At 35.5% G+C, this 26,137-nt stretch overlaps 1 protein-coding gene across 4 annotated transcripts in view; it reads right to left on the reverse strand.

The window, feature by feature from the left end:
- Positions 1-26,137, reverse strand: part of APOOL (apolipoprotein O like) — a 331,599-nt gene that overhangs the window by 37,882 nt on the left and 267,580 nt on the right. For all 4 annotated transcript variants that reach the window (XM_077146717.1, XM_077146712.1, XM_077146710.1 and 1 more), the window contains one exon: positions 11,536-11,605. In XM_077146717.1, coding sequence (XP_077002832.1) covers positions 11,536-11,605 — 70 coding nt within the window. The remainder of the gene's footprint in view (positions 1-11,535; positions 11,606-26,137) is intronic.

A 26,137-nucleotide genomic window follows, 5' to 3' on the forward strand; every position in this document is an offset into this window, starting at 1 on the left:
GTTGTGGCTCTGGGAGCTGTTCTGTATCATTTCTACTTCCCTAGTAGCTGTTCTGGAGGAGGAACTAAGAACCACATGACTTACTAAGCCGCCATCTTCTCCGGAAGTCTTAGTTGCTATTTTTAATGGAATTTTTTTTTCCTTAACTGACTCCTCAGTTAGGTCATGGCTTGTGTATAGAAATGTTACTGATTTTTGCACATTAATTTCATATCCCACCACTTTGCTGAATTTGTTTATTAGCTGAAGTAACTTTGGTATAGATATCTCAGCATCTTCCAAATATAGTATATCATGCCATCTGCAAATAGTGAAAGTTTTACTTTTTCTGTTCCAACTTGGGTACATTTTATTTCTTTGTCCTGCCTGATTGCTCTAGCTAGAACTTCTAGTACAATGTTGAATAATAGGGGTGACATAGGGCATCCTTGTCTTGTTCTCAATCTTAGGGTGTAAACTTTCAATCTCTCTCCATTGAGTATGATGCTGGCTGTGGGTTTTTCATATATGCCTTTTATCATGTTGAGGAAGTTACCTTTGATTCCTATCTTTTGAAATGTTTTTATTAGAAAAGGATATTAAATTTTGTTGAATGCTCTTTCAGCATCAATTGAGATGATCATGTGATTTTTCCCTTTTGATTTGTTAATATGCTGCAATACATGAATTGATTTTCCTATGTTGAACCATCCTTGCATTCCTGGAATAAACCCCATTTGGTCATGTTGTATATTTCTTTTAATGTGTCATTGTATTCAATTTGCTGGTATTTTGTGGTGAATTTTGGCATTTATGTTCATTAAGGAGATTGGCCTGTAGTTTTCCATTCTTGTAGCATTTTCATCCAGTGTTGGTATTAAAGACATGTTGGCTTCATAAAATGAATTGGGTAGTGTTCCTTTTTCCTCAATTTTCTGGAGAAATTTGAGCAAGGTTGGTGTTAGTTCTTTTTTGAATGCTTGATAAAATTCCCCTGTGAAGCCATCTGACCCCAAGCTTTTCTCTGTAGGAAGATTTTTGATAAGTGATTGAAGCTGTTCACTTGTGTTTGGTTTGTTGAGATCTATTTCTTCCTGAGTCAGTGTAGCTTGTTTGTTTGTTTCCAGGAATTCATCCATTTCATCTACATTGTCTAGTTTGTTGGCATATAGCTATTGATAGCATCATCTTATGATTTCTTTTATTTCTTCAGGGTCTGGGTAATTACCCTCCCCTCATTTCTGATTTTGTTTATTTTCATCCTCTCTTTTTTTTGTCAGCCTTGCTAGTGGTGCATCAATTTTATTGATTTTCTCAAACAGCCAACATTCAGTTTTATTAATTTTTTTTATTGTTCTTTTGTTTTCCCAATCATTTAACTCTGCTTTAATCTTTTTTTATTTATCTTCTTCTCTTTGCTTTTGGGCTAGTTTGCTGTTCTTTCTCAAGTTCCTCTAGGTGAGCAGTTAAATCCTCTATTTTTGCCCTTTTTTGTTTTTTAATATAAGCATTTAGGGTAATAAATTTCCATCTCAGCACAGTCTTTGCTACAACCCACAAGTTCTCATATGTTGCATTCTCTTTTTCATTCATCTCCAGATAGCTACCAGTTTCTCTAGTAATTTCTTCTTTGACCCACTGGTTGTTTAAGAATGTATTATTTAATATCCATGTATTTGTGAAAGTTCCCATTCTTGGGCAGTTATTCATATACAGCTTCATTCCATTGTGGTGAGAGAAAGTGCCTTGAATAATTTCAATGTTTTTAAATTTATGAAGACCTGTTTGGTGCCCCAGCATATGATCTATCCTGGAGAATGTTCCATGAGCACTAGAGAAGAATGTTTATCCTGGTGTTTTGTGGTGTAATGTCCTATATATATCTGTTAGGTCTAATTTTCTTTTATCAAGTTGTGTAACTTCTCTATTTCCTCAAATCTAGAGATGAGAGTGTTGTATTAAAGTCTCTTACTATTATTGTTGAAATGTCTATTGCTCCCTTCAGCTTTGCCAATGTCAGTCTCATGTGCTTTGGAACTCCTTGATTGGGACTATTAACATTTATAATTGTTATTTCTCCTTGGTGAATTGTCCCTTTTATTAATATATAGTGTCTTTTTTGTCTCTTATGATATCTTTACACTTAAAGTCTATTTTGTATAATATTAGTATAGTTACTCCTGCTTTCTTTTGGTTACAACTTACATGGAACATCTTTTTCCAACCTTTCACTTTCAATCCATTTGTACCTTTATGTCTAAGATGAGTCTCTTATAAGTAGCACATATCTTCTTAATTCATACTGCCAATCTGTGTCTTTTAATTGGCAAGTTTAGTCAATTAACATTCATAGTTATTATTGAAAAGATATTTCTTGAATCCACCATTTTATCCTTTGGGTTTTGTTTGTCAGATCTATATATTATTTTCCCTCTATGTCTTTTTATCCTTTCAGTAACCCTTCTATGTAGTCTTTCAAATTCTTCTTTATGCTCTTCTACTGTCTTCTTGATCTCCTTTATGTCATTAGTCATACCATTTATTTTATTTAGTAGTGTTATATGTATATCTTTGATTACTTTTCCAAAGTCTGTGTGTCCCACAGTGTTTTAATTTTGTCATTACACTGGACTCTATCTGTCTGCATTTTGATATATTTGGTGATCTTCTTTTGTCTTTGTGGCATTTAAATACCTTGATTGGTTTACTTTATAAGTTGCTTTCCTTCTGTAGTCTAAAGTTTTTATTTCCGGAATGGATGTGGAGCAGAATACAGGGTGTGGTGCAGGGCACAACAGTGTGGTGATGAGTTGCAGCACAGGTATAGGCCCAGGTTGAAGATGCTATACTGGTGCCTTTCAGCATGGCATGTGGGTTGTGGGGTTGTAGACGTGTGGTGTGGGGGCTGTGGGTATGTGGTGCAGCTCAAAAAGACAGCAGTCTGGAGTGTGGGAGTAGGATGTGGTGTGGGTAACACAGAGGTAGAGTGTTCCTAGTCCTGGTCTCCCATATGTGCACTCCTGTGGGCTCTGGGCTTCCATTTGGAAAGGGGCATGTTAAGTTGTTTATGCAAGTTGGATAGTCTCCTGTTCTCTGTGCCTCAATTCTTCAGCTTTTCTAACCAAGGTCTCCTTATGTGGTATAGAAGACCCTCCTATGTCACTTAAACCCTGGAATCGCCATCTCAGTCACCTTCCTGTCCTTTCTCTTGGAGCAGGGGTGAGCTCAAACTATCCTATTCCACCATCTTCTTGGAATTCTCTACTCTGCCGTCTTCCCTGAGCTCTGGGTCTAGCCTTTTTAGAGTATTTTATGCTGTTTGACTCAAGAAGTCTCAGATTTTTAATTTTCCCATCAGCCCCACCTGTTCTCTGCCAGGGCAAAAACTCCTTGTACCTTTAACACTTATTCCAGGTTTCTCTATGGTGGAGGCTTAATTTCAGTAGTCACAATTTGTTAATTAATTCTGCAAGTGGTGTTTGTTGAGCTAAGACCTTGCTGCTAATAAAGTCTGTTTCCTTTTCCTTTGGGGAACCAAGCTCCCATGCCATGGGAGAGAGGTGCCAGCCTCCACAACTTGGGGGACTTACAGTTCTGCATGGGGTCTCAGCCAGTCTGGCTTATACAGACTGGTGTATACTGTGTGTCTGGTCCCTGATGTAGCCCCAGCAGTTGTTATTTACTGCTCCTGGATATTTATTAGCTATTCTGGAGGACAAACTGAATTCCACACCTCACTAAGCCACCATCTTACCCCGTCTCCTCTTCCTTTGATTTTAAATATATATATATATAATGTTTTATTTGTGATATATTATCTATAACTAATTTCCCTAATATCTTTTATAAATATAATCAAGCAACTCATCCAGCATCTAATTTTTGAGAGCTTACTAGGTGCTAAGCAATCTGCCAGAAACTAGGAATAAATAAAAGTATGACAGTTTCTTTCCTCAAAGAACCACAAACTAATGAAGCAAATATAGGTCTATATCCTTGTAACTCAATGTAGCATGTACCATAGTGTTAGTATATATGAGGGGCTATGGGAATAGTGGATGAAGAAAATGACTGTCTAAAATTTTTCAGTGAAGGTTTCTACAAAGGATGTGTTCTTTGAACTAAGCTTTGAAGGATAAATATGAGCTTGTCAGGTCATATGGGAGTAGGCATAGGGGTCAGAGAAAAGGGAGGGCATTATAGGCATAAAAAATATCATTTGGGAAGAATGAAAAGTGTGAAGATATATGGCATATTTTTGGAATTAAAATGACCTTTAAGTGGTTAGAGCACAGTATGGTGGGCAGAAGAAAAGCTGTAGAAAAATGGTTGGAAAAGAAGGCAAGGAGCCAATCTGGAAAAACTTTATGAGCCATATTCTTAGAGATTTAAACATGTATCCCACAAAAAGCATGGTCATATCCCAACCCTTGTTTTTGTGGGTGTGAATCCATTTGTAAATATGACTTTGAAGATGTCAATAGCTAAGGTGTATCCAAACTGTATGAGAGTGGGTCTTAATCCAATATAACTGAAGCCCTTATAAACAAAAAAAATTGGACATGGGAGAGAAGCTTTGGGAGCAGCCACGAGCTGGAAGTCAACGGAATCCATAAAAGAAAGAAAATGCTGCCTGTACTTCTCTATGAAACAGAAAATCCAGGGAGATTCAGAGATTGCTAGCCAGCCAGAATATATAGACTCCAGAAGGAAGCAAGCTTCTAGCCTCTGAAACTGTGAGCCAATAAATTCCTGTTATTAAGCCAACCCAATGTATGACATCTGTTTCAGCAGCTGGGAAACTAAAACCCACACCAAAGAATGTGGCTTTTATCTTGCAGGTTAGTGAGCACCATCAAAAAATTTTTAGTCTTAGAACTAACAGGATTTGATTTAATTTGGGGAAGATTTTTCTGGATCCATTATGGAGAATAGATGGTGGGGACTGGGTGGGCAGGAGTGAAAACTGATTATAATAGGCCAGGTGAAAAATGATGGCTGCTTAAACTAAGAAAGTGGCAATGGTGATCAAGCCATTTGATGAATTTAAAAGAGCTATGAAGAATAGAAGGTGGGATTTGTTATTTGATGTGTCAACTGAGGAAGAGAGAACAGTCAAGGATCAAGGCCATGTTTCTGGCTTGGGTAACTTGTATGAGTAACTTTTACTGAGACAGGTTAATCTTTCAATGCAATATGCTGCTACATGTTTGTAGCAGAATATGGCATTTTGAAACTTAGTTTAACAGAAGTTTATAAGTCATTAAATAGTTTCAGAGAATATGGAAGAGAAAACAATAAGAAATTTCTACATCATCATTTTTCCATTATATTTTATCACAAAACTTAAATAAGTGCCAGAGATTTGACCTTTTGGTCAAGAGCACTGACACTGACTGTTCCCAATTGTATCTTTGCTTCAGAAGCCTGGCTGTAGACATCATAGGGGTATTTCCCACAAGGTTTTAATCCTCAGTAACTGTTAAGGCTTGGCCATCCAGTGACCTCTCTGCATTGTTCCCAGATCACCAACTTCAAATCTGGAGAACATTGTTCTCCTATTACTGGAACCTCAAGTGCTGCATTCACATTTTAAAAAGAAGACAAATTGTGTGGTGTGACGGTGGCACAGCAGCAGCATTCCCACTTGTTATGCCAGAGACTGGGGTTTGATTTCTGGTGCCTGCTTATGTAAAAAAAAAAAGTGACCTCAATTGAGACTGAAAAATTTTTGCCAAAGAAACAATGATAACATCACCTAGTTATGCTTGTGACACTGACCTTGAGTCTTATTCAATTCAATACTTTAGCAATTCTCTTATGAGCAGAGTTCAGTAAATGTCACATAATACGCATTTGGTTTTAATTTTTTCTTAGGAATGCATGACATATTAGTTCATATGTCATTTTTCTTGTTAGCCCACATGCATGTAAATTTGAGCTGTATCTTGTTAGACTGGTAGTGACTTTCCTTTTAAAATTTCTGTATTAGAATGTAAAATGAAAATAGAAAAAGTTGAAATTTGCACTCTATTCAAGCTAAGGCTATAGTCTATTTGCACTTAGAAAGAGAAATACACCACATACATGTATATGACATTTTAATTTTTATAGATTGGTGTGCACCTTTCAGCTCAATAAAGTACAATTGATTTCTGGCACATATGTCTTAGGGTGATTCTCCAAGAACCAACTCAAGTCCTAACTTCACCATGATTAACTTAACTACTCTAATCCACTCTGATTTTTCTCAGAACTTGTATTGCTCTTATTGTAAGTTTTAATCTTAATTTAAAAGTACATATGTTGCTTTGATTTTTCCAACTTTATTATAAGGTAATTGTTTTAGTTTGTAAAATGCTGCCAGAATGCAATACACCTGAAATGGAACAGCTTTTAAAAAGGGAATTTATTAAGTTAATGTTTACAGTTCTAATGCCAAAAAAAATGCCTAAACTCACATATTCAGAGAAAGGTACACCTACTCAAGAAAGGCTGATGTCTGTCACATGCAAAGGCATATGGCTGGCATCTGCTGGTCCTGTTCCCAGTTACAATGCTTCCAGCTTCTCACACCAGTGGCTTCCTATATAAGCATTTGTGGGCCTTCACTTAGCAACTCCAGGACCCAGCTCTGGGTTCTGGCTTGCTTAGCATCTCATTGGAAGGTACATGGTAATATCTGCTGGGCTCTGCATGTCTTAACATCCATTTCTATGCATCTGCTCTCTCTGTTGACACTGGAAGCATCTCCAAATTTCTGCATCTCTGTTGGCTCTCAAGCAACTGTGCTTTTCCAAAATGTCTCCCTTTTTAAAGGACTCCAGTAAACTAATTAAGATCTATGTTGAATGGGCAGAGTTTCATGTCCATCTAATCAAAAGACCACATCCACAATTGGGTGTATCACATCTCCATGGATATAAAATAATCAAAAGATTTCACCCACAATTGAGTGGTCAATCTCTTTGGAAACAATCTAATCAAAGGTTTCTACCCTAAAAAATAGGTCAGGACCAACAAGATTGGATCAGGATTAAAATGTAGCTTTTCTGAGGTACATAACAGTTTCAAACTGACCCATGCATATAGAAATAATGCTTTCTAGAGTACATGAAATTACTCATTTCACATTATTCTAACACTCTTCCATTTTCACATATACATCACTTCTTCTATGTTAGTGACAATTGGACTGTGATAATATATTGAGGCTGGTTTTTGTGTTGAGTATATAACAATTGACTTCATTTTAGGGAAGATTATAAATCTCCATAAATGAATGAATGGCTGGGTCTTGTGATAACAGTATTAAGTGAAGTGCCAAATCAATAAGTTCCAATTCCTTATTAATTTTGTCAAATAGCAAAATAGTTGTTCTAACATCTAGTAAATACTTGAGTGGCTGTTATCTAAGAGATGCTATTGTTCATGTTGATAGCTCTGCTATAGCACATTTATAAATTGTTATTTGAAGACTAATCCTGAAAAGAATTTATTATTATATTATTATTATTTTGTGAGTGAGTGATTTTAACGCCATTATTATGCCTGTTATTGGTATAATAGAAGCCTGGTTGAATTTCTAGAGAAGTAAATCCATAACCTTTATCCAGCTGGGATAGATGCCAAAGTGTTTGGATTATCCATCTGTAGATACTCATGAGTCGGTATTATTATTATCACTATTTATTTTATATCAGATGACCTTGACTTTTACTTATCCAAACAGAACAGACACTATTGGACATTGGTTATTTGAAAAGAATTTTCCTGGTGAGACAAAGAAGTTTCTTGCATACTAATTTTGATTTTTTTAATTTTAATTTTATATATCTTACAGGCTAGAATATTTTCTTTTTAGCTCATTATAACAAATACAGACACTATTGGTCAAGTATAGCTTTTTTATAATCATGATTTCAGAATAAACATATTTTTAAATAATTTTTATTAAATCCCAACCTGAAATAATTATAAAGTCTGAGACTGGACATTGTATTTATTTTTAATTCATTTTTAATTCAATAAAAGAATAAGCTTAAGCACAAATATGCTAATGCTCAATTTTTTTTAATTTTTACATTTTTAAAATGGAGCTTGGCAATTAAAAAAAAACAAATGTGACACATCAACTTTTGTTTTCTGTGGTGAGTATTGGAATAGGTACTTTTTAGACTGTACTTACCTATACTATTTTTCAATATTAAAAGAAAGAATTCTTATTTAAAAAAAGGAGTTTGACAATAATATCTTTGTATTTAGCAATAGACTTTTCTATTTTTGTATTTGGTAATAGACTTTTTCTATTTAGTAATAAACTTTTCTAATGCTGCCATTAGCTACTCTATGTTGTACAGTTAGCAGTTTTCTGTCTCCAACTGTGTAATATCCACATTAGAGTGATAAATACTGAGATTGAATATCAAACTTTTCCAAGTAGTATTCATAGTCTTGTGTTATGGATGGCTCGCTGTGCCTGATTTCTGAAAATTCTATATATGATTCACCTAATAATGCTAATAGATATTAGCGTTAATTTTCTAGAGAACTTTATGAAAGAGGGGAGGTGCTGAAGCAACAGATACAGAAATGGGGCTCTTTTTTGGTGTCCCTTCCTGCTGTCAGGAAATCTTATATGATTTCCCTAAAGCTTTAAACTTTGGGGAAGCTGAAAACTGTTCCAAATCTATTCAGAATTTACCATATTTCAATGTCAGGACCAGATCAAAGACCTTTGAATACAACAAAATTGCCAGATCAAAATCTTGTCTGCTTCCCAAAGGGACTTCCTTTACAGCAAGTTTTCAGGGAATTCATGTTGATGGAATTAGAGATAGAAAATTTCAAAGATAGGATGCTCTAACAAAGCAAACAGAAATGAAATTTATAGTTTATATATGGCATATATGACTAAAAATAACTGGAGCAACACATATTTTGGTACAGTTACTTTGATCATTCTAATGGCTGAATTATATTGCTGCATGTGTGATCTGATCAATTGTGAGATCAACAATTTATTCTATAATTCAAATAGAAAATTCAAGAATATTATAGTTAATTTGGTAGCCACACACTGATGTAGAGAATTCTTTGCCTTTGATGAAGTATGAGAGTTGGGAGTGAGAAGTGAAAAGGAGCACTATTGACTAGATCTCTCTGCTCTTTATCATCAGTAAATGATATTAAGTGAGTATTGTTCCAACCCAGCTCTTGGAGAGTTTGGTTTGGCACAGCCCCAAGACCAAAGAATGTGCTAGATAGAGAGTTAAGCAAAGATTTTATTGGGACTTATGAACAGAAGATCTTTCCCAGTGGCAGCAGTCTGGAAAATGGAAGTTAGTGCTCCACAAAAGGGGTGAGGAGTGCAGGAGACAGTTTATAAGGGTTTAAGACAAGGGTGTGAGAATAGAGTTTCAGCAGGATCTCATGACACAGAGGTCTGGAGCTTTTATATCACCAGTTGTCAAGGGAGGGGAGTTTTAATGCTTTGTTTATGATATCATCTGTACATTCCCCCCAGGAGGACTAATGACCTTTAACTTCTGGGTCATTGTCAGTGGCTACATGCTATACCTAATATGGAGGGGAAGCCCATGCCTTGGGTTTCCACAAGCATCCACTAAGTACATAGCACCTATATAAGTATAAAGGAATATCAAGATGAATGTCACATCCTGGGTGTTGAGAAATTGCAATTCAAGAGGAAAAATAATGACAAAATTTCCTTGAAATATTTTATAATAGCTACTTTTAAAAATAACCTTTTTTGCATGTGCAAACATGTTTGAGAAATTTAAGTCCTCATTAAAAAGTTGTTACTAATTTATATTAAGTTACTTTCATTTAGAGACTTCTTACTATAATTTTACTCATTTTTACTTTTTACTTTAATACACACACACACAAACACACACACACACACTTATATATGCCTCTTCCCAACTTCTTCTTCCAACCCCCTCCTTGCTCCTCCACTTTCCCATGTTCCATCCTACTCATAGTCATTTAAAAAGATGTTTAAACTCATACTGTCCTGAAACTTTAATAGCTACTCATTTTTATGGAAAGTATGAAAGCAGGGTACCATATTCACACCAGATTAAGACATATTTTTGGTATTTCCAAATGTATGTATGGCCAAATATTTTTTCATGTACAACATTTTTTATAAGCAAATAAAAAGTTATTTCCAAAGAGAGATAATCCAGTGGTAGAATATGTTAAAAATGTACTAGAGATCTTTCACAGAATAGCAGTACTTTTTTTTTTTTTTTTTTTTTTTTTTTTTTAAAGACAGAGAGAAGGAAGGAAGGATAGAAGGAAGGAAGAAAGGGAAACATTTTTAAACATTTTCTTGTTTTTATTGTATTCTGTTTCTCCGTTTTTGTTACATGGGCTGGGGCCGGGAATCGAACCGAGGTCCTCCGGCATAGCAGGCAAGCACTTTGCCCGCTGAGCCACCGCGGCCCGCCCAGCAGTACTTTTTAATGAACAAAAAAGACACTATTTGAACTCTGTGCTGCTTTGTCTTCTTTTTGCAATTACAGAGTAGGGATTAGAAATCTACAGAGTAAGAAGTTTAGAATGTTATTTTGAAATAGCTTGCTTCATTTTGAAAGGTATATATTTTAAAATGTACAAAAATATTCAGGAGAAATTAGCACATTATTTTTTGCATTTAAGGTTAAATAAAACTGGTTTTACTTCTCTGCCTATAATAATTTATTAGTTTGTATTACAAATAGTTTCCCCTTTATCTCATCGAATCTTCATAACAGCCTTGTGAGACAGACAATGATTGCATATATTCCTATTATTTAAAAAAAAATGATGTAATATAGAGAGTTGTGATTTGACTATTTTCACATAGCTAACCCCATAGCTCTATGTTCTTTCTGAGAGATTAGGATATTTCAAATGATTTAAGGATTTGATTTTGCAAATTCAACTTGGGCTTTGTTTTCAGAGTTAAAGAAGAGAGATTAGTGACAAAGACTCAGAGGAATTTGCCCATACCCACCAAAAGTTGGGCAGTCTCTTAATCCTAGATATATTATAGTTTTCATGCTGAAGATATTGCTTTGGCTTCCAGCAGCCCCAGGAAATCTGACTTGGAGATAGGTCATTAACAATTGAGAAGACTGTGGAGTGTTTGAAAACTAGGGAAAATTATTTAAGTCTGCTCTGGGACAGACTGAGATGGTCCAAGGGATCTTGATCTAAATTGAAACCTCCAATTTTCCCCAGAGTAAAGCTGAAGTGCTGGTTTAATCTGGAAACTGTCTCAAGTCTCCAAGAGCAGGCTTCTTGAAACAATCTGGATTTAAGATTATCCTCTGGTTCCTACCTGGACTGGATCAGAAATACACTGTCTATTGAGAAAAGGAGAAAAACAACATTTCCCTGGGCATTCACTTGAAAGAGTTTTCATCAGTATTGGGCCCAGGACAGAAATATATCTAATGGATGTGCACACACATACATACATCAGCTATTTTTCATGTATTCTTTTGAGTTCAGCTGTCTTATTAAGTGAAAAATTTTACTCACGCTAAATGATTTTTATGAATTTGGCCAGCACCTGCTCCAATCTTTCTATGTAGATTATACTTAATGTTTCCTAGGGCAAAGAAAAAAGATTAGAATTAAAGAGATTAGAGAAATTCACCATAAGCTTTTTGAGAACATCTACAATGACATTTTTGAGTATTAAGATAAAAAAATTCAAAACCTTGAAAAGAGATATTGAAATGCATGAGGCAAGGCAGGATATCTAAATGTTGAAACAGGATAGAAAAATCTGGATCAAGGATTTATAAATAAGAAGTAGCCTCTTGCTTCCCTGGTAATTTTGAGTCTAGTCTAGCAACCCTAGACACCCTCCACCTGAACCCTTTACCTGCCCACCCAAATATTTCAACTCATAAATCAGAAACCATATTTGCAATAATTAAAATTATATATCACTGACTTGTCTTTCAGATTGAATAACCTTTGAAAAATTATTTAGCATATGAATAGGGGAGGGAAAGTATACTGAAGAAATTGGGAAAGAGAAATATTTTTGAAGACAAGAATCTGGTTTTACATTTCTTTGCAATCTGCCCACCTTCGTCAAGCCCAGAATAGGACTTTGCATATGATAGGTATTCAAGAAATAGTTTGAAATTTAAACATATAGAGTCCTCAAGCCAGTTAATTTTCATGCTTAAAGTAAAAATAGGGTGAGAGAAGAGCTGACTAATCTTTTTCCTTGACCTCTCTGAAGCATTTAGCCCTGCTAATTTAGTTACTTAGCCTATGCTTTATTTTTTTTCCGTAAAACTCATAGTATTGTCATAAGGATTAAATTATAATTTATGTGAAGCATTTAGCATAGTTCCTGAAACATAAGTACTCAATCTATGCTAATTGTTATTATTGTTTTTTAAATTACTCAGGAGATGGCTGTTTTGAAACCTGACTCTTTTGCTTAGACCCATGGCCTTGTGTGAGCCCCTTAACTATCTTACTTTTGGTTTCTTCATATATAAAAATAGGGATAATAAAATTATGCATGGAAGTCATGAAAATTAAAATACATATCCTATGTAATAGATATTCTATGCCTAGGAAAATTCCTGCTATATGGTAGGTGCCCAATAAATGTTAGTTTTCTCTACTATATTACCTAGCTTATATTATACTACAGAGTACCTTGCACACAGAAAAGGCTAAATGAATATTGAATAGTGGTTATTGAAAGAAAATCATTGAATCTCCTTGATGACCGTGATTCAACAGATTCAGATTTAATAAATTAAATAGGTGACAAGTCAAGGTCACAGAACCATTTCTAAGACTCCAATTACTTGATTCCAAATGCAAATCTTTTAAAACTACAATCCAGAGAAGTAAATGAGAGAATAGATACAAAAATTACTTTTCAAATATAAAAATAAGACTAGCAAAGAGTCTATGTGATTTATTTTCTTTAGCTTTTACTGAGGGAAATATTAAGAATAGTGCTTGTCTGCAAGTATTTAGCAAATCAAACAGGTCATAGGTATCAGGAAAAATTATTTTAAATATGTAGGTTGTATATATTTTTAGAATCAAAATTTTCAAAAACAAAAACATAGGAATGTGCCACACAAATAGTGAATCCTGTTGTTAACTATGGACTATAGTTAGTTCAATGTTCAATATCATAATCAATAGTTTCAAATGGCTATTTAAATTTAAATGAAATAAAATTAGATAAAATTAAAATCCCACTTCTTGGTCACACTAGACACATTTCAAATGCACAGCAGCCACAGGCAGCTAGTGGCTAACATATTAGAAAGCATAGATTCATAGAACATTCCCATAATCACAGAACAATCTATTTGAAATCAATGTACTAGGTGTAGAAAAATTATAAGGCTAGAGAGCAAATTCTAAAAAATTTGAAGAAACTCAATGGTGAAATTGTGGAATAGATGACCAATAAGTATAACTTTTTTCATAAATGACTACTATGTTAACTCTAATCTATAAGGAGGGAATCAGGGAAATAAAGACCAATGATCCTTATTCTTCCATAGTGGGTAAGGTGGTAGAGAAGCAAAGAGCAGATCAACAATGCTTAAGAAAGTATAACCTGCAAGGCAAAAAACAATAATGATTTCTGTAAGGGAAGTTTTTTAATAAATCAACTTAGTTTTTACAGCATTTTGAGTAGGGGAATTGAAATGATTAGACTTATTTAGACTTTCAAAAACATTTAAGAAGTTTCCAAACCAAAGGTCTTTCAAAATTTAGGTCACCATTGGGTTAGAGAGAGAATCTGTCATTTGACAGATTTTAGATGGTTTCTAAAATTTCTTCCAGACTGACATCTGATGCTAGCCTTCCTGGGAATTAACTGTCAAATTGACAAGGATAATCTGAATGGAGATCTCCCAAGGCTAGGTGAGATGATAGAAACTCAACAGATAACCTTCAATGAGCTAAATGTTATTTATTAGAAAATGGGCTTCAAAGAGTAACCTTGGCATTTAACATATTGAGAACACAGATTTGATGATCTGTGAAATACAAGAGCTTCTTTGTTTCTCCATATATGAAAGAAGCTGAAGCAAATTATGAGAACATAAAATATGATATGTTGAAAAAGTCATAGAATCTTGGATTAGACTGTCAGGATCTTAGCTGTCATCTAGTCTCCTCTCCCTACCCCCAAAGAAGTCCTTCTGTCCTATCCTTTCTGGAATGCTTCCAATTGTGAGGAGTGCACTACCTCAATGGGACAATTTATTTCATTATTTGATTGCTCCCATTGTTAGAAAATGAATGTATTATATCAAACAGAAATTTGCCTCCCTGTAATCTCCACAAATGGTTCTAGTTCTTCCTTTGGAATTATGCAACATGAGTATAATCTTTTTTCTTTGTAAGCTCCTAACACATGCTTATCATGTACAGTATGTGCATACATTTTTAGTGCCTTGTTAGGTATAGTGGGGAATCAGAGATTGATCAAATAACCATCCAAGGGAGTATATAGCTGCACAGCGATATGTTATGAAGGAACAAACATCTTTCTACAAGAGTGTATAATAAAGGAAACTGATCTAGACTCATCCATTGTTTCATGGATTTTTGTCATATTCCTGGATACCAGAGATGATGGCTAACTATTTTCTTCTGTCTACCCACACATCCCAAGCTTAGGAATGAGAATATAGTAGGTTTTCAACCAATGTTGCAGCATGAATGAACCTTGAAATCATTATGATCAGTGAAATAAGTAAGGTACATAAGGACAGATATTGTACTTTGTCACCTATATGAGATATCTAGAATTAGCAAAAATTTGCAGAGACAGAATTTATATTAGAGGTTAGAGGGAAGGGTGGAAGGGTGGAAGGGGAGTTTTTGCTTGGTGGCTATTCATTGGTGAAAAAAATACTGTGAGGTTCATGCATTCCCTTGGCCCATATTACTCTAATGTTAACATCTTACACAGCAATATTATATGATAAAAACCAGGATAACATTGGTGCAATGCTACTAACTAATTAATAGACCTTATGTGAATTTCAAAGTATTCCCATTAATATTCTACTCCTGGTTTGAGCACCAATTCAGGATTTCACACTGCATTTAGTCTTCATCCTTAGTCTTTTCCAATTTGTGAAGGTTTCTTAGTCTTTTATCTTTTATGAAAATCTTGACACATTTAAAGAATACTGGTAAATTATTTTATAGAATATCCCTTGAATGGGTTTGTCAGGTTTTATTTCATGATTAGATTGAGGCTATTCTTTTTGGCAAAAAAAAAAAAAAAAAAAAACACCACCACAGAAATGACGTAGTGATGTGCCCTTCTCAGTGCATCATATTGGGGTACAAATTGTCAATATACTTATTACCTGGAGATATTAAACATAGTCACATGATTAATGTTGTATCTGCCAGATGACTGTTTTTTAAAAAGTTTTTATGTATTTGAGGACTAAAAGGTAATATTCTTGAAAAGTTTTTGAATGGCTAATAATTTAAACAGTAAAAGTTTTTTTCTCATCTGACCCCCAAATACTCAGTTCTTATCCCCTCAACCCAGTAAAAAGTAGCAACTTTTATAGTTTCCTGTGCATTCATTCAGTTTATTAATGGAAATACAGGCAACCATGAATATACATATTTTTATTTTTCCTTCTCTTACACACAAGGAAATATATGCACACCCTCCTGCTTCATTTTTTTCACCATGTCTTAGAGAGCTTTTCATATCAGTACCAGAGAGAACTTTCTTTTTTTAAGTTACATAGCTTTCCATTGCATTGGATTGCCACAGATTATTTAACCAGCCCTTCTTGATAAGCAATTTGTGTTGTTTCCAATCCTTTCCTATTGCAATTGATGCTAAAATAAATAATCTTGTAACACATCTATTTGCACCTGCAGTAATATATCTGTTAAATAGATTCTCATAAGTAATATTGCTCAGTCATATGAATTTGTGATTCACAAATGGTATGCCCTTCCATTTATTTAGATCTTCCATGCTTTCTTTTAGCAGTTTATTGTAGTTTTCTTTCTCTAGGTCTTTTGTATTCTTAGTTAAACTTATTCCTAAATATTTGATTCTTCTGGTTGCCATTGTAAATGGAGATTTTTTTTCTTGATTTCCTACTCAGGTTGCTTATCACTACTGTGCAGAAAGACTACCAATTTGGGGCATTCATCTTGTACCCTGATGCTTTGCTGTACTCATTTATTAGCTCTAGTAGCTTTGCTGTAGACTTTTTTGGAATTTTCAACATATAGTATCATGTCATCTGTACACAATGAGAGTTTTACTTCTTCCTTTACAATTTGGATGCCTTTTATTTCTTTTCCTTGTCTTTTCATTCTCTGGCAAGAATGTCCAACACAATGTCAAATAATAATAGTGACAGTGGGCATCCTTGTCTTGTTCTTGATCTTAGAGGGAAAGCTTTCAGTCTTTCTCCACTGAGGATGATGTTAGCTGGTAGTTTTTCATATATTCCCTTTATCATGTTGAGGAAGTTCCCTACTATTCCTATAGTTTGAAGTGTTTTCATCAAGAAAGGATGTTGGATTTTTTCAAATGCCTTTTCTGCATCAATCATGTGGATTTTCTGCTTTAATTTGTTGATATGGTGTAGTACATTAATTTCTTATGTTGAACCAGCCTTGCATATATGGAATAAATCCCACTTGGCTATGATATATAATTCTTTTCATGTGCTGCTGGATTTGATTTGCAAGTATTTGCTAAAGATTTTTGCAACTATATTCATTAAAGAGATTGGTCTGTAATCTTTTTTTCTTGTCTGGCTTTGGTATTAGGTTGGCTTCACAGAATGAGTTAGATAGCCTTCCTTCTCTTCAATTTTTTGAAGAGTTTGAGCAGGATTAGTACTAATTCTTTCTTGAATGCTTGGTAGAATTCACATGTGAAGCTATCTGGTCCTGAATTTTAATTTTGGGGAGCTCTTTGATGGTTGATTCAATCTCTTTATAGATGATTGATTTGTTGAAGTCATCTAGTTTTTCTTGAGTCAATGCTGGTGTTCATGCCTTTCTAGAGATTTGTGTATTTCATCAGTGTTGTCTGGTTTATTAGCATATAGTTGTTTATAGTATCCTCTCATTACCTCCTTTATTTCTGTGGGGTCAGTAGTTATGTCTCTTCTTCTATTTCTGATTTTACTTAGTTGCATCTTCTCTTTCTTTTTGTCAACCTATCCTTGGCCCACTGGTTGTTTAAGAGTGAGATGTTTAGCCTCCATTTATTAGTGTATTCTCTTGCCCTCTGCCAGTTATTGACCTCCAACTTCATTCCTTTATGATCTGAGAAAGTGTTTTGTGTGGTTTCAATCTTTTTTAGTTTATTGAGACTTGCTTTGTGACCTAGCATATGGTCCATCCTTGAGAATGATCCATGAGCACTTGAGAAAAATGTGTATCCTGCTGCTGTGGGGTGTAATGTTCTATAAATGCCTATTAAGTCTAGTTGATTTATCATATTATTCAGAATTTCTGTTTCCTTATTGATCCTTTACCTAGAGCCTCCAACTATTATGGTAGAGGTGTCTACCTTTTCCTTCAGTGTTGTCAGTGTTTGACCCATGTATTTTGGAGCATTCTGGCTTGGTACATAAATATTTATGATTGTTATTTCTTCTTATTGAATTGTTCCTTTGATTAGTACCTTGTGTGCTTCTTTATCTTTTTTAATGGTTTGACATTTGAAGTGTAATGTGTTGGAATTAGTATAGGTACTCCTGCTGTTTTCTGATTTTTGTTTATAAGAAATATCTTTTCCAAACCTTTCACTTTCAACCTAGCTTTGTTCCTGGGTCTAAAATGAGTCTCCTGTAGACAGCATATAGATGAGTCTTGTTTTTTAATCCAGTCTGCCAGCCTACATCTTTTGATTGCAGAGTTTAATCCATTAACATTTAATGTTATTACTGTAAAGGCAGTAATTTCTTCTACCATTTTGTCTTTTGGACTTTATTTGTCATATATAATTATTTTTCTCTTTTTACCTTTACTCACAATCTTAATTTCTACACTTTTCTCCAGACCTCTCTCTCCTAACTTTTCCTACCTGCCTTTAGTGCTCCCTTTACTTTTTCTAACAGAACCAGTCTCCTTGTCACAAATTCTCAGTGATTGCTTGTCTGAATATATTTTAATCTCCCCTTGTGTTTTTTTTTTAATTTCCAAGTACATTTTAACAAGTAGTTATAGAACAGATTTTGAAGTTTGGTATGGGTTTCAGTTCCAAAATTTTTCATATTTTTCTTCTAGCTGCTCCAAGACACTGGAGACCAACAGAAATATCAATGTAATGATTCAGCAGTCATACTCACTTGTTAAATCCTAGCTTCTCTGTTATACTCTTCCTTCACTTTAAAAACATAATACATAAAAGGAATAAATTTCAAAACACAGCACAACAATTAGTTGTAGAACAGATTTCAGAATTTGGTATGTGTTACAATTCCATAGTTTTAGATTTTTATTTCTAGCTGCTCTAAGGTACTGGAGACTAAAAGAAATATCAGTATAATGATTCAGCACCCATACTCATTTGTTAAACCTGACCCTCTCTGTATAACTCCACTGTAATCTGTAATCTTTCTCCCAATTTTAGGGGTATTTGGGCTATGCCCATTTTAACTTTTCATATTGGAAGGGGCTGTTGATAATATGGGCTAAGGGGATGGAACTAACTGATGTTCTGAAGAGGCTAGGCCCTCTAGGTTTCAGGACTTAACTGGTCCAGGGACCCATCTGGTTTCTGGAAATTTACCCTAGTGAATGGAACCATTGTAAAGTCTTATATAATGCCATAGATTCTTTAGGATTGGCAGAAATGGCTTTAGTTGGAGTTTGGCACGTTATGATAGGAATCAATGTCTAATTGAAGAACACGTAAGAGTGACCTCAAGTGTAGCCTTTTGACTATATTTGAACTCTCTCAGCCACTAATACCTTATTTTTTACACTGTTTTCCCCTTTTGGTCAGGATGGCATGGTTGATCCCATTGTGCCAGGGCCAGTTTCATCCCTGGGTGTCATCTCCTATGCCACCAGGGAGATTTTCATCCCTGGATGTCATGTCCCATGTAGGGGAGAGAGCAACGGTTTCACCTGAAGGGTTGGGTTTAGAAAGAGAGAGGCCATGCATGAGTGACAAAAGAGGTCCTCTCGATGTGACTTTTAGGCATAACTATAGGTAGGCTAAGCATCTCTGCTACATACATAAGCTTCAAAAGGGCAAGCCTCAAGATCAAGGGCTTGAAAATTAAAGGTCAACAGGTTGGGGAATTGGGAAAGAGGTATGGATTCTGTGTGGAGGAAAAGGAAATGTCTTCAGATACAGTATGGTGGTGAACGCATGTCAATACAACTAGGCTGGATTGTATGATGTGTGAATAAAACTGTTTAGGAATGAGAAGAGAGAAACAAGTGCTAGAGAAAGTGTGGAGAAAGAGATGCACCTATTCACTATGAGTAGGTAAATGATATTTCTAGCCCCTTGGAGGGCAGTGCAATAATTCCATAGACAGCTAAGGGGTGGGATTGCCATATGGTCCTGAAACCCCATTGCTCATAGTTTCATAGGGTTGAACCCCATGATGGAGGAGTCAGCCTACTGATTTGGTTGTCCCCACTGCTTGCTAGAATATCAGAAATTCTCCCAATGGGGAAGCTGAATATTTACCTCTTTCTCACCATTCCCCAAAGGGGACTTTGCAAATACTTTGCAAAGGAATTGAGTGTGGGGACATAAAAGAACATTTGCACATTGTTGTTTTTGGCAACAGTGTTCCTGATCCACAATGAATGGAGGTGGCCTAAGGGTACAATGATTGAGGATTAGAAGGGGGAACTATGGTGTATACATACAATGGATTACTGAGCAGCTGCAAGAATGAGTGAAGTTGTGTGGCAAGCAACTAGGTGAATGAAATTTAAGAGCTGCATGTGAATGAAATGTCAGGAACACAAAGGCAAATATTGTCATGCCTCAATCATTTGGACTAACTATAATATAAAAATTCAGTGAACTAAAGTTGAGAGTATTGGTTTTCATGTTGGGGATTTTTGTAAAGAGTCCTAGATTGTAAGCTCTTATAGCAGTCACATGTATTCAGGAGCTGTAACTATTAATTCTACATTCTGAGATACTGGGCTGTTTGTAATTACCATGGTCTTTCCCAGAAACTTTGGGTGTATATGTGATACCTGAGACTCAGAGATAGAATTCAGTAGCTATGAAAGTCAGCAGTACTCCATACAGAAACTGTTTAAAAAGTTGAAAAAGTGATCAGACAATGAGTAGAGATATGAATGAAACTAATCTGGATAGGACTAAGGTATATCAGAAGACTGGGTAAGGATGATATCATCCATATTTTAAAACTTCAACTTCTGTGTGAGACTAAAAGGAGAGATGTTTATTTGGTACAAAATTTATTTTTTGGGTAGTGCATTTCCTAATTTAACTTGCATGATCAGTTTAGTTGAACACCATAAGTGCATGGAATCTTGAAAAGGGCATGATATTTTGTTGGTTTGTCCATGTTAGTGTGATGCCCTGATAAATCCCAGAGTGATTTAGGCAGTGTATAATGAAGTATTTGCAAAGTCTCCTTGGGGTAATGGTGAGAAAGAGGTAAATATTCAGCTTCCCCATTGGGAGAATTTATGATATTCTAGCAAGCAGTGGGGACAGCCAAATCAGTAGGCTGAGCCCTCCATCATGGGGTTCAACCCTATGAAACTTATTCCTGCAAAGAATAGGCTAAGCCTACTTAAAATTAGGCCTAAGGGTCACCCTCAGAGAACCTCTTTTGTTGTTCAGATGTGGCCTCTCTATATAAGCCAACTCAGTAGGTGAACTCACTGACCTCCCTTCTATGTGGGACATGACACCCAGGGGTGTAAATCCCTCTGGCAATGTGGGACAGAAAACCTTGGATAAGCTGCAACCCAGCATCAAGAGACTGAGAAAGTCTTCTTGACCAAAAAGGGGAGGATAGAAATGAGACAAAATAAAGTTTCAGTGGCTGAGAGATTTCAAACAGAGATGAGAGGTTATCCTGGAGGTTATTCTAATGCATTATATAGATATCTCTTTTTAGTTTATGATGTATTGGAGTGGCTAGAGGGAAGTAACTAAATGTTGAGCTGTGTTCCAGTAGCCTAGATTCTTGAAGACAATTGTATAAAGATATATCATTTACAATGTGACTCTGTGATTGTAAAAACCTTGTGCCTAATGCTCCTTATATGCAGAGAATGACAGATGAGTAAAAAATATGGATAAAAATAAATAAATAAATAATGGGGAACAAAGGATAAAATAAATTGGGTAATGGTCAATGAAAGGGAAGGTTAAGGTGTATGGTATGTATGAGATTTTTCTTTTTATTTCTTTTTGTAGAGTAATGCAAATGTTCTAAAAAATAATCATGGTAATGAATGCACAACTATGTGATGATATTTTGAGCCATCAATTGTACATCATGAATAGAATGTATGTGTGTGAAGATTTCTCAATTTAAAAAATGTTAAAAATAATAATATCAAGGACTTGACCTATTGACCTGTGTTCTAGTTTGCTAGCTGCCAGAATGCAATATACCAAAAACAGAATGGCTTTAAAAAGGGGGGAATATAATAAGTTGTTAGTTTACAGTTCTAAGGCTAGGAAAATGTCCCAATTAAAACAAGTCTATAGAAATGACCAATCAAAGGCATTCAGGGAAAGATACCTTGGTTCAAGAAGGCCAATGAAGTTCAGGGTTTCTCTCTCAAGTGGAAGGGACATTGCAAACACAGAGTTTCTCTCATCTGGAAAGGCACATGGTGAATGTGGTCAGGGTTTCTCTCTCATATGAGAAGGGCACATGGTGAACATGGCATCATCTGTTAGCTTTCTCTCCTGGCTTCCTGTTTCATGAAGCTCCCTGGGAGGCATCTTCTTTCTTCATCTCCAAAGGACGCTGGCTGGTGGACTTTGCTTCTCATAGCTGTGTTGTTCTGCTCTCTCAGAATCTCTCTCATTCTCCAAAATGTTTTATAGGACTTCAGAAACCAATCAAGACCCACCCAAATGGGTGGAGACATGCCTCCACTTAATCCAGTTTAACAACCACTCTTGATTAAATCACATCTCCAGGAAAATGATCTAATTACAATTTCAAACATACAGTACTGAATAAAGATTAGAAGAAATAGCTGCCTCTACAAAATGAGATTAGTATTAAAACATGGCTTTTCTAGGGTACATACATCATTTCAAACCAGCACAACCTGGGTGTCCCTAATGTTTGCCACAGTATCTGGGGTTTCCCCAGTGATAAAGATTAGTTGTTCCATAATTTTCCCCCCAATCCCTCAAGGGACTTTATCAATATTCTGTGATTTTCTACTTTGTATGCTCTGGGATGTGTTCAGGCATTACATTAAACTATACAAGATTAAAGGTTCTCATTTTCATTCTGGGCTCTCTTTGGATTGTTTAAGTGATCTATACAGATAGGTTAAGCTAGATTTTGTGCTACAGAAAACCTAGGTTCTGGACATAATAAAACTACATTCATTTGGACTCAAAGAGTAGGTGAAATTCTAAAATACAGGCAATGTCTTCCTTACCCCTAGATTCTGAATTACCCTAATCCTGACCTCATTAGCTCCATTTTTATCTCTAAATACCTGTTATACATATATAAAACAGCCCCTCAAAATCCAGAAATAACAATCACCATTCCATACTAAATGTGACTGCTATAAGACCTTACAAACTAGGCCCCAGTTTTCTTATAAGTATTTTCTAAATGAGATCATACAATATTTTCTCTTTATTTCCTACCTTACTTTGCCTCACCAAATGTCCCACAGATTCATTCACTTCATTGCATGCCTCACAACTTTGCTCTTTTTTGTATCAGTGCCATGATTGATCATAGGTTTACACCATCATTGGCCAATCTACTTCTCAGTCAGTGAACTTTTCAGCCACCTCCATCTACTGGGCCTCATGTGTAATGCCCAAAGTCAACAGTCCATCAGCACTCTCAATTTTAGATAATTTCATTGTTCACAAGGGAAAGATAGCCAATAATCACATCCTCACCAAATAGAAAATCCAAACCTTCCCCTAATCCATGTCCCTCCCCTTATCATGTACCCTTGGTATTACTGCAGCACTGTTAATGTTTTCCTGTGAAACATAGCCCATAGCATGCAATAGCATTTTCCCCCTTATACCCTGATATTATACACTTTTTGTACAAGATTCATACCTTTGTAGTAGTTAATGCAAGAATTTATTTATATTTGTAGTATTAATTGGTGGGACACATGAGTTTATACAACCCCTTTCAATCATAATCACCTTCAATATGATAATATTACTGATAGAGCTACTAGTGAACCACCTTCACTTCTGTATTCACTTATTACAATTAAGTTCAACCTCATTAGCTAACTGCTCACCCATATCTAGCTTCTGTGTAACTCTAGGTACCCTATATTCTGCATTAAAAGCTTCTGATTTTACCTTTACCATGGCCATAAAAGCAGAATCATACAGTATCTATCCTTTTGTATCTGGCTTATTTCACTCAGCAATGTCTTCAAGGCTCATCCATCTTGTCATGTGGTTCAGAACATCATTTCATTTTACTGCTGTATAATATTTCATCTTATGTATATACCACATTTTGTTAAGCCAAACTCATCTGTTGATGGGCACTTGGATGGTTTCCATCTTTTGGCTACTTTAGTGTGCTATGAACATCAGTGTGCAAATCTCTGTGTCACTGCTTTCAGTTCTTCTGGGTATATACTGAGTAGTGGTATTGCTGGGTCATAGGGCAACTCAATATTTAGTTTTCTGATGAACTACCAGACTGTTTATCATAGTGGCTGTACCATTACACATTCCCACCAGCAGTGCATAATTTTCTCAACTACTCCACATCCTCTTCAACATTTGTTGCTTCCTGTTTGATTAACAGCAGCCATTCTTGTAGGTGTAAGGTGTCTTGATCTGTATTTCCCTTATAGCTAATGAGAATGAGCATCTCTTCGTGTGCTTTATAGTCATACGTATTTGCTTTTCAGAAAAATGTCTATTCCTATCTTTAGCCCACTTTATAATTGGTTTGTTTGTTCTTTTACTTTTGAGTTGTACAATTTCTTTATGTATGCAGGATATCAAACCTTTCTCTAATGTGTGATTTCCAAATATATTCTCACATTCATTTGGCTGCCTTTTCACCTTTTTCACAAAGTCTTTTGAGGCACAAAGCATTTGATTTTGAGGAATTCCCATTTATCTATTTTTTATTTTGTTGCTTGTACTTTGAGTGCAAAATTTAGGATGCTTCTTCCTGTTACAAGTCTTGAAGATGTTTCCCTACATTTTCTTCTAAGAGCTTTGTGGTACTGGTTCTTATATTTAGGTGTTTGATCCAATTTGAGTTAATTGTTGTATAGGGTGCAATATAAGGGTCCTCTTTCATTCCTCTAGCTATAGATATCAAGTTTTCCCATGATGATTTATTGAAAAGAATATTTTTCCCAGTTCAGTGGATTTGGGGGCCTTGTCAAAGATCAGTTTACCATAGATTTGGTGGTCTATTTTTTCACTCTTGATGCAATTCCATTAGTCAGTACTTCTATCTCTGTGTCCATACCTTACTCTCTTGACCACTGTGGCTTTATAATATGTTTCAAAATCAGGGCAAAATCCTCCCAATTTCTTCTTCTTTTTTCGTATGCTTTTAGCTACTTGGTGTGTCTTTCCTTACCAGATGAATTTGTTAATTAGCTTCTCCAATCTTCAAAGTATGTTGTGGATATTTTGATGGGTTTTACATCAAATCTGTAGGTTAATTTGGGTAGAATTGACATCTTAATTACATTTAACCTTCTTCTTGACGACCAAGGATTATTTTTCCACCTATTTAGATCTTCTTTGATTTCTTTTGATAATGTTATGTAGTTCTCTGTGCAAGCCCTTTACATCCCTCGTCAAGTTCATTCCTAGATACTTGATTCTTTTAGTTGCTATTTTGAATAGAATTTTCTCCTTAGTTGACTCCTTGATTAGGTCATCTTTTGCATATAAAATGTTACTGATTTTTACATATTAATTTATATCCTGCCACCTTCATTAATTTTTTTATTAGCTCAAGTAACTTTGTTGTAAATTACTCTGAATGTTTCAATTATAGTATCATGTCATCTGCAAATAATGAAAGTTTTGTTTCTTCTTTTCCAATTTGGATGCTGTTCTATTTGCTAGCTGCCAGAATGCAACACACCAGAGATGGATTGGCTTTTAATAAAAGGGGATTTATTTTGTTGGTTCGTCAGCGAAAAGGCAGCTAACTTTCAACTGAGGTTCTTTCTTACGTGGGAAGGCACAGGGTGGTCTCTGTTGGCCTTCTCCCCAGGCCTCTGGGTTCCAACAACTTTCCCCAGGGTGATTTCTTTCTGCACCTCCAAAGGCCTGGGCTGAGCTGTGAGTGCCGAGATGAGGTATGCTGAGCTGCTTGGGCTGTGCTACGTTGTGCTCTCTCATTTAAGCATCACCCAATTAAGTCAAACATCATTCATTGCAGCAGGCATGCCTCCTAGCCGACTGCAGATGTAAATCAGCAACAGATGAGGTTCATGTACCATTGGCTCATGTCCATAGCAACAGAACTAGGTGCCCTCACCTAGCCAAGTTGACACCTGAATCTAACTACCACAGATGCCTTTTCTGTTTTTGTCCTGACTGGTTGCTAGCTAGAACTTCTAGTACAATGTTGAATAGTGGAGATGGAGGGCATTCTTGTCTCATTCCTGATATCATGGGGGGAAGCTTTCAGTCTTTTACCACTGAGGACAATGCTGGCTATATGCCTTTTACCATGTTGATAAAGTTATCTTTGATTCTTATCTTTGAAACAATTTGATCAGAAAAGGATGCTGAATTTTATCAAAAGCTTTTTCAACATCAATTGAGATATCATATAATTTTTCCCTTTCATTTCTTAATGTGCTGTATTACATTACCTGATTTTCTTTTGTTGAACCAGCCTTGCATTTCCTGGTATAAACATCACTGGGTCGTGGTGCA

This window comes from Tamandua tetradactyla, chromosome X (genome assembly GCF_023851605.1).
Source record: "Tamandua tetradactyla isolate mTamTet1 chromosome X, mTamTet1.pri, whole genome shotgun sequence".
In the NCBI taxonomy this organism is placed as follows: Eukaryota; Metazoa; Chordata; class Mammalia; order Pilosa; family Myrmecophagidae; genus Tamandua; species Tamandua tetradactyla.